Below are 10,048 nucleotides of genomic sequence, written 5' to 3'. Positions count from 1 at the left end.
TTTTTATATATATATATATATATATATATATATATATATATATATATATATTAATACTATAAGATTGAAATAGTTGTGTATTGTTAATTTGATATGCTTGCAAGAATTTATAATCAAATTAATCTCGTAGGATAAAATACTAAATTATTATATTATAGCTAGACATAAAAATTGTGAATAGTACAAATTATGATCTACTATTAAAATTTATACTAACAAAATATGTATGGTTGGAATTCTGTATTCTTCTTTTTGAATATGAAAACTATCACTAAAAGTTATAGTGATGGAAAATGAATATAACATATCTTGAGGTGTCATTTGTACCAACAATAAAACCCAAGTTTTTTGTCAAACAGCCACAAAACCATCAAAATCACAAGTATAACAAAATATTGACTATGAAAAGTTAGTATAGGTTTTTGGTGCTATATCTATCCTTTATATACCTTTACCTACAAATATTTTCCGTCACTACAAACAAGTTTTTCTTTAGCGATGTTATACATGATTTTGTTCTAAAAGCATAGTAATCATGTTATTGTGTTATTTTTTAAAACTACAACATATATTGCACTATAAGAACTAATTTCATAAATTAATGGAGACTCATTTAAGATATATTAATACTTTTTAATATATTATTTTCTTTATATATAATCTTGATTGCATCTCTAACCATATATGTAAAGGATTTTAAATATCTATTGTTTATGTTTATGTTGTACCATGTTTATGTCTAATTTTTTGTAAATTATGTATATAAATGGTATTTCAATATCAAAATCCTTATGATTTGAACTAAAATAATTAATCTATTAATAGGTGAAAAATAAATACTTATTCCGTGAAGGTGACAATTATAATAGTCACTTCTATTTTTTTGTTTGTGACAACATTGTTTCAATAGGTGATATTTCCATTAATGACGTATATAGTCTCTATATTTGATTATTCATTGTCAATTTGGTTTTTATAATGTACATCTAACTACTAATATAATTTGCAACGACAAGACAATGGATGGTCGAGACCAACAAAAATTTAACATTTTTTCATGCAAAATATTTACGATTTGTTGGATTTCTTCTCGTCCAAGTTCATCACCATTACCCAACAATGAAATTGATGAAGATAGTGGAGATGATGGCATTGGTAGTGATCATATTGAGTTTTTGTTTTTGTTTTGCACTTGATTATACTTAGTTTTTTTTTAATCATAATTTTAGTTAATACTTAGTTATGATTTGCAAACATGATATAAATTTTATTTAGAATTATCATAATAGTTGGATCATGCTTTAATTAATATTTAGTTTTGATTTGTAAACATGATATAAATTTTGTTTTGGAGTATTGCAATAGTATTTCAATTAAAGACTAATATTAAATATTTTCAAAATGTATTTATAATAATATTTTTATATATTTTTGGTTGAAATTTTCAAATAAATAAAATATAAAAAAACTCGTTTATAGTAAGCGTGTGAATTTCATTTTAAAAATAATTTTGATACGATATTACCTGCGGATTTTCATATATGTGGATCGTAGATTTTAAGACGAAATATATTTGTGGGAATAGTACTACAGATTTTTCTGCATCTAAAATCTTAAGAAAATGCCTTAGTTTGCTGCTACAGTTGGGATATGGTTCCCCAAGATATCCGCAGGTAATGTGTTTTCCTACGGATATGTTGCTTAAATCCGCCTGAAAGGCCGCAGGTGAAAACAAATTTCTAGTAGTTTAATGAGGTAGGGTAGTGGGTGTTTTCCCACTCCTCATCTCCACCCCTCAACATGTCCCATGTTCCATCCCCATTCTCCCCAGAGAGAGATTTTCTAATTGAGATTGTTTTTTGGATGTAATAGGAATCAAAGTAATAAGTTATGTTATTTTGTTTTAAATTATGTTGGTTTAAAAAATAATAATAAGATGATAAAAAGTGTTTGTATTTGTAGATATTTCTATATTTATAAAAAGATATTGTTGTAATATTCTCGAAGACGGGGATCACGCATGATTCTGTCCCTATCTCCAACCTTCTTTTAGGAGAATTTTCTCTTACGTCCCAATTCTTGTGTTGATCTCCAATCTCGGGTGCAAATTGATATCCCTAGATACCACTGATATTTTTTTTAGTTGGAATTTTAGTCCGCTATTTCTATCTCTGTTTAGATTTATTAATATGTTTTATGAGTAGTTTTACCTTCACTTTAATTTAGTTTGCTATACCCACTTTTACTAATGTGTCATGTTATTGTTTTGATTTTCACCGTTGGATAATATTTGTTTGATGATTCTTGTTCTGTAATGCTTCTAAAAGAAACTTGAGTGTACTCTTTATTTACATAGTGGAATATCTTGTAGTTCTATGCTCTTACTTTCTAAACACTTTTTAAAAATTATGGTGTATATATTAATATTTATTTATCTGTCATTATTATTATATTTTGGAATTACATATTCTAATTTTCCTATTTATATACATAGATGGGATAAAAAACATTCCGCATTTTATTGACCATTTTCTCTAGTTTTTCCGAACAACATATTGAATATATACACATTATACATTATACAAAGGGATTGCGTTTTTTCCTTTGCCAAGTTCATCACAAAATTAAACCACAAGTATAGGTGTCATTATATTCAGTTAATTCACAAACCTGCACTGTCCTATAGTTCTAAATCTCTGAGTCTATTCAGCTCTGGCAATATGACAGTAGCAAGATCCGGTCTATCCTTTTTTCTCATCTCACAACAATTCAAAGCCAATTTAGCAAATGATAAAGCCTCTTCAACAGGCCAATCTGTCACATTTGGATCTAAAACCTCTTCAAGAGTACCATTCTGAATGGCCTCTTCAACCAAATGAGCCACACCAATAGGTGGTTTTCCAGTAATGATCTGTAGCAGCATCACACCTAATGAATATATGTCCGATTTTACGCCTAATAGTCCTGTTTGTTGATACTCCGGATCGATATAACAAAATGTTCCGGCCGCAGTTGTCTTGTGATATTGAGTTGTTTTGTTGGCAATAGAAGGAGGAACAAGCCTTGCCAAACCAACATCGGTGATCTTACTTACGTAGTTTCCATCTAAGAGAATGTTTGCTGGTTTGAGATCGCGGTGCACGACCGGTTCTGGTTTTGTTTTGTGAAGGTAAAGAAGGCCTGTGGCAATCTCTGATGCTATTTTGAATCGAGTTTTCCATGGAATTGGCAGCGTGTTGTCTTTTTGAAAAAGGCGGTCTTCTAAGCTTCCGTTCTCTAGATACTCATACACGAGGCATCCGTACTCCGGACAAGCGCCTAAAAGTATTACAATGTTTGGATGTCTTATGGAACTCAAAACAAGGACCTGCATATTGGAGCCATTAAGATTAAGAATCCAGTTTAATATTATAATGAAAATTCAACAACAATTTAAATAGCTAACGCAGTTCAAATATGAAATGGTTACCTCTTGGTGAAATTGCTTCTCTCCTTGGGTTATGTCAGGTCTCAAGGCCTTAACTGCAACAGCAGCTTGATCAAGCACACCTTTGAAAACAGGTCCATATCCACCCTCGCCAATTTTGCCATCAATATCAAAGTAATTTATTGCAACTTCAATTTCCTCAATATTGTATCTCTTAAATAAAAGTTTGTTTTTTTCACTTTCATTTAATGTTCTCATTCTTTCTTCTCCTCCTGCTTCTTCATTCGCACCACTTACTTCTTCTTGTTTTCTCTTCTGAGTCTTCAATTCTGCACTAGTTTTCTGCTTCTCTGCCTCTGCCAAATTCAATGCAGCCCGTTCAACAAGCCTAGCTTTTTCTCTGCTCCATTCTTCTTGCTTACACTTTTCAACTTCCATTGCCTGAAATGACAACATGACATTAATCTTAAAGTCACCATGTGATGTAGAATATGAAATATGACATTAATTACCATCTGTTTTGCAGAACCACTTTCTCTACCGACCGAAGCTGACCGACACTTCTTTGTTACTCTCTTCTTCTCTTGTTTTAATCTGGTTTTTTCTGTCTCCATGCTATTCTGAAAGATAACTCAATCAAGAGAGAAAATTTTATGAAAAATAGTATAGAAACTTGTTATACAAGTAAGTCCATTATTTACTTGCAATCTATATAGTCTAGCAATTTCATACACCAAATTATTACTTTCCTAAGATGTCACATACAAAATGATTTACTCAGTTATTTAAAATAATAATGCAGAACTTACTAGGAACATTTTAGAAGATTTGCTCCTATCATAAATATGCGACTTGTCTACAACATTTTGGTTTTCATCTGATATTGATATCCTTGATGGATAAGTCTCTCTATGCGACATACATCGCACTAGTCTTGCATTGTTGTTTTGACAAAAGGATCCCCCATCGTTGCTTAATCGCCGCCAAATTCTTTGTTTGAATGATTTTCTTAACAAATGAGCACGACGAAATCACCAAATTAGAGACTAAACATCAACAACAAAAATTCTGCAAGAACTAAACTTGATTTTGAGACTAATTATTTTAACACTTAAAGTAATGCACATACCTGTTTAAATCTTTGGACAAATAATTTGATTGGGGACTAGAAATTGTCATAGTAATGTTTTGGGAACAACCTGTTGGTTGAATATTTTGGACTTTTCCTTTTGATATAATATGCACCATGCATGATTCTGGCAGAGACTTGATTAAGCTTGTTGGAACATCTACATCTTTAAATTTCCTGTATCAATTCAACATTAGTTAATTAGTTTCTTCTAACCTAATGACATTAACTTTACAGAAGCAGATAAAATATGCTAAAAATTGACCTTATAAAAGCATTATTCCAGCGAGGAGCACCAAGAACAATGTTGGTGATAGAATTGTCAATCATGTAATCTGTAAGTGCACTTGGAACATCAATGTCATGAAGTACCAACTCCTTTGCTATAATCTGAAAAAATATATACCCTCAATTAATTAATTAATTAATTAATTATATATCATGATGATGACTATAGCATATGATTATTTCAATTACTAATTACCCCTTTTCGAGCACAAAATCCTCTGAAAGGAAGAAAAAGATTGTGCAATTCTTCTTCGGTTGGTGCACGACCTTGTTTAGGGACAACATCAAATTCATCTACACATATAAAACCCACTAATTAGTGATACACCACACAAAATGAATATATTTAGCTAGCTAATTCTCCATACAATTAAAATGGACCTCCAAAATATGGAAGCATGCAATATATATTAATTAATACAAAGGGTACCTACTGGGATTGAAGGTTTTGGTTCTAACGTGAATAAGGATGCATGATGAGTTTTTCTCTAAAAGGTGATCCACAGCCCATTTTACGGCGCGTCGGCTGTTGTGGTCGGTATCAATGGCGATCACGGTCGATCCTTCTTCAACATTTGAATCCATTAGATAATAATAAGTTAATTAATTTTACAATGATAATCTATATAATAATTAAGAGAAGAAATTAATAACAAATATGTTACACTTACACATTTGTATTTTGGTAACATTGACTACCTTTATTGCTATTTTTGGTGGGAATATCAAAATGGATTATACCAAAAGGTTGTTACATGTTAACAATAATGATTTGGTTTTATAATAACAAAACTTTGGTGTCCTCCTAAAAAATGCAATTTAGTTGACCATTCTCTACTACGTAAATACATGAGTTGGATCTAACTGTAAAACAATTTTAATTTTAATTAACCTATGATATATATCCATAATTTTGGAAATTTTTTCAATGAGAACTAACAAGCTCTTACTTTAGGCCTTGGGCTCACCTCACTCTCCTTCTAGAAAATTATACCCCTTGCCTTATACTCTACCCCGTATTTTAATCAAAATGTCAATTTTACCCTTATCATTTTTACTGTTCTACTTATTTAAATTTGACCTTTTCATTTTTCACCCAATCAAGTTTTTCGGATACACGCTTTCACCCCCTAAAATGAGTATGGTCAATGATAAATTACTTTTAAAATAATAAAATGATAAATTATTTTAATTAGACTTCTTTTTCCAAATAAATAGATGACAAAGCATAGAAAATTGCACAATACACGAAAGTTTCCAAAGAGTAATTCTTGCACACAGGTTTACAGCCAAAAGAATTGATTAAACTAGAAGGTATCAAATTTTCTGCCTTTACTCTTAACAATTAAGAGAACATTGTCCCTACGTACACTTAGAAACCAAATTTCACTCATAATGTTAGATAAATATTTTTTTAAATCTAACTGTTAAATTTAAAATTATTATCATATCAACGAATTTTATCTTTAATAATATAATCATTTTCTATGTGAATTTAATATATCAAAATTGACGGCAACACTGTAATTCCATATAATATTGATCTTATCGTAGGAAATGATCATAGAATACTACTATCAAAGTTCGTATATATGATTTATATGATAATAAATTTTAATCCAACACTTAATCTTAAAAAATATTTATCTAGTTTGATTTATTAAATGAATGTAACTCTTTAAATGTAATTTAATTTCTCCTCAAATATATATATGATTTAGTGTAACACCGCATTGTCAAATTTAATAGTATGACGCCTACAATAATTCTTTATTGTGTAATTATATCACAAAATCTACTATTGAATTTAATTTTTCATTGACATACTAAATGATTTTAGATTATTAATTTTGTACTATAGATATGTGGTAAAGAGTTAGCAAATGTGTCATACTATTAAGTTTGATACACAGTTAAAACTTGCACACAGATGGACGGTCAGTGACGGAGTTTGAACAAATATTTTGGAAGTGTCAAAATTTTAAAATTTTAATTGATAAATTAAATTAAATATAATATTTTATTGTATATTATAATTTTATGTTGTTTTACAATATAAACACACTTAAGAGAGACAAAATTGAACTGAAAAATTGTACAAGGTTAAGAGAGACATAATTAAGGGTATATAACATATTGCTTTGTTTTGTATGTTTGGAGAGGAAAAAAATGTAAATAAAAAAGATAACTAGTTTGGTTGAATTTTTACAATTTTCTCACAAAATTAAATCCAAACCGATGAAAAACACATTGATTTGATTCAGCTCAATCAAGTTTATATTAATAAAAATTAAGTTACTTATTTTAAAAATATAAAAAAAAATTATTTTACAAACACTAAATTTTTTATTTTAGTAAAACAATTACGTAAATTTCTTTTAATGACAAGAATATATAAACTATATTAAGAAAAATAATATATAAATGATTAAAAAAATCTTTAAAGACAACACATATTGAAGATAATACTAATGATATAGTCTAATAATTTTATTCAAATATTGATGATCGCTTTTAATTGAAATGAAATCATCCTCAAATCAACAAAAGATTGAATTTATTTAGTTCGATTTAGATTGAACTCGAACATACACAGAAATCAATTTAATCATTTTTTAATTTTTTTTTTTTGAGTTTATCATATAATATTATTGATTTTTATAAGTCTAATACATACAATTTTTATTGAAAACAAATTGTCAAATGACTTTAGAATGGTCGTGGTCACCCTATGTCTCTACTAAACTCCGCCGGTGTACATCATCTTAAATTCCAATATAAAATATGATATTCAATCTAACACTATGTTACGAAACATTTTCTTACGAATGATGATTTTATATTCTAATTTTAGACATTGATCAATTGCTAACAATTATTCCTTTTATTTTCTTATTATAAAATGTTCTGTCATTCTATATATAAGATCATAAACTGATGGCTTGCGGCGAAAGAATTGTACAGGATTCAATTTTTTAGACGCTGGTTTGTTTAGCATAAAGAGTATAAAACAAGACTCTCTACGCTGTTGATGACGATGACATAAAACAAACATTGCATAAACGCGTTTCCCTTCTACATCTAATTAAACAAGCAATGTAATGTTTGATACATTTCTTCATAAACTTTTACCAATATTTTTTATGGGTAAACGAATTATTATCTATTAATAAAACTCATAAAAATCAGGTTCTATTATCATTCTTTTGTCATTCCATTGTCATTTTTTTCTTTCCCTGTTTATGCAATTACGTCACTCCATTTATTTTAACTCCAACAATTTTGAGTGATACTTACTCGATTGTCTCACACAAAAAGCATGGCCATTATCGCATCACCCTAATGTATAGTTGTATACTATACAACCTATAACATATTTTTATGCTCATTAATCGTTATAATTACTAACTACTTAATTATTTAATATACTATAAGTCATGTTCACAAGTAAGAGCAATAAATACAATATAAATAGCAAAATCCGGGGGGTAGATGAGAAAATATATTATTTAAAAAAATTGGCAACAAATTCAAAATGAATAAAATACTATGAATCTTGATGGACAAATAACGTGATATGGTATGAATTGTATTAGTTCAATGATTGGACTCTTGTAATAATTTGCAAGTATATCAAATAAAATTGAGGATCAAGTCAAGCTTATTACAAGCCTTAATTTGACAATTTCTAAAGGCACATGGCATAGTTTACCACCATTTTCTATTTGGCTGTCATTTCCCTTGAGACAGCCAACACCACTAAATTGCCAACAATTATTAAGTTATACATATTTTCTTATTTTCATATTATCATTCCATTTCAACCAATCTCATCAATTCATTTGAAAAAAGAAAAATACTTCTCTAAATATAAATGAATAAAAAACAAATGGCAAACACATCATGTTACGTTACTATTATTATTAAATAATTAATCATGTCATCCAACACTATATAAGCAACCAAAGAACACAAAAAAGTAGAACAAAACCAAAGCAACAACTCCACAATATATGTCATTGTAAGAAAATTGAATATCATATTTCCTTCCACACACCAAGTTTCAAAATAAAACATCAACCATTTGGCATCAAACCAAAAACCAAATGGAAGAAGAGGAAGACATGTCACCACCCTTCTGGCTGCAAAACAGTGGGGCCAACCGACGCCGCCTCAGCCGCTCATACTCTCTATTAGTTACCTCCGGCACTGTTGTCATAATTCTTCTAGTAACTACAATTGCATTTGCCTTGGTTGTAGTTCCAACATTGCAATCTTTCACATCTCACATTTTCAGACCAAATTCAGTTAAGAAGAGTTGGGATTCCCTTAACATTCTGCTTGTTCTCTTTGCCATATTCTGTGGTTTCCTTAGCAGAAACAATAATACCAATGAAAGTCCGCGTTCCTATGAAGATCAAACCTTTTCAGACACAAACACGCGACAAGAGTACGAGAAACCAAACCTAGAACCGGAAACAGAAATGCCACCATTTTCTTGGTATGAGTACTCAGAAGATAGAACTTCATATAACAGGTTGAGGAGTTTCAACTCTTACCCCGATCTCCGGCAAGAGTCTTTGTGGGTCGCAGGCGATGAACGGTGGAGATTTAACGATGATACACATGTTAATGGTTACCGTGGATTGGACATGAACTTGAAAGAAGCAAACATCAAGAACATTAACATATCTTTCAAAGGAAAGAAGAAGGAGAAGTCGGAAACAATTGTGAAAACAAAAAATAACAATGCAGAGAGAAAGAATAAAAAAACAAGTGCAACAAAAGAGTTGTTAACATCTTTGAACGGAAAGAAGAAGAAACAAAGACATAAAAGCGTAGAAAATTTTCAAATCATTCAGAATTCTGAACCTGCTACTACTATGCTGAATTCATCACGTCCTTCACCGCCACCACCGTCTTCATCTTTTCATAATTTGTTATCATTGAAACAAAACAAACAGAAGAAACTTAACTCTGTTTCTCAGCTGCAACATCATGTTTCATCTATGCCTATGTCGAAAACAAACGACAATGAATATTTTTCTGTGTTGGAAGAAAAAGTGGTAACCGGTAATGAGTCGCCGTTGATCTCAATACCTCCACCGCCTCCTCCACCGCCGCCATTCAAAATTCCAGCATGGAAATTCAAGGTGCAGGGTGACTTTGTTAGAATAGATAGCATTGGTAGTTCAAGTAGTGGT

General features: G+C 30.1%; 2 protein-coding genes across 3 annotated transcripts in view; one reads left to right on the top strand and one right to left on the bottom strand.

Annotated features, from left to right (window-relative positions):
* Positions 1-2,497: 2,497 nt before the first annotated feature.
* Positions 2,498-5,611, bottom strand: LOC101499420 (U-box domain-containing protein 51-like). Of its 2 annotated transcripts, XM_027335332.2 has the most exons (9): positions 5,516-5,611; positions 5,304-5,410; positions 5,041-5,138; positions 4,822-4,946; positions 4,557-4,733; positions 4,237-4,435; positions 3,940-4,047; positions 3,470-3,868; positions 2,498-3,367 (listed from the first exon to the last, which is right to left on the bottom strand). In XM_027335332.2, the coding sequence occupies exons 2-9, from the start codon at positions 5,353-5,355 to the stop codon at positions 2,681-2,683; spliced, it is 1,845 nt and encodes a 614-aa protein (XP_027191133.1). In that variant the 5' UTR covers positions 5,356-5,410; positions 5,516-5,611; the 3' UTR covers positions 2,498-2,680. The 2 variants fall into 2 exon arrangements, with proteins under 2 accessions (XP_027191133.1, XP_012570858.1); XM_012715404.3 differs by lacking the exon at positions 5,516-5,611 and having other exon boundaries at positions 5,279-5,476.
* A 3,221-nt stretch (positions 5,612-8,832) lies between these two features.
* LOC101499728 (uncharacterized) overlaps positions 8,833-10,048 on the top strand; it is a 2,399-nt gene continuing 1,183 nt past the window's right edge. The window contains exon 1 of the mRNA XM_012715409.3: positions 8,833-10,046. Within this exon, the coding sequence (XP_012570863.1) occupies positions 8,951-10,046 (1,096 nt within the window). The 5' untranslated portion in view covers positions 8,833-8,950. The remainder of the gene's footprint in view (positions 10,047-10,048) is intronic.

This window comes from Cicer arietinum, chromosome 1 (assembly GCF_000331145.2).
Source record: "Cicer arietinum cultivar CDC Frontier isolate Library 1 chromosome 1, Cicar.CDCFrontier_v2.0, whole genome shotgun sequence".
NCBI lineage: Eukaryota > Viridiplantae > Streptophyta > Magnoliopsida > Fabales > Fabaceae > Cicer > Cicer arietinum.
This window is presented reverse-complemented; position numbering and strand designations above follow the sequence as displayed.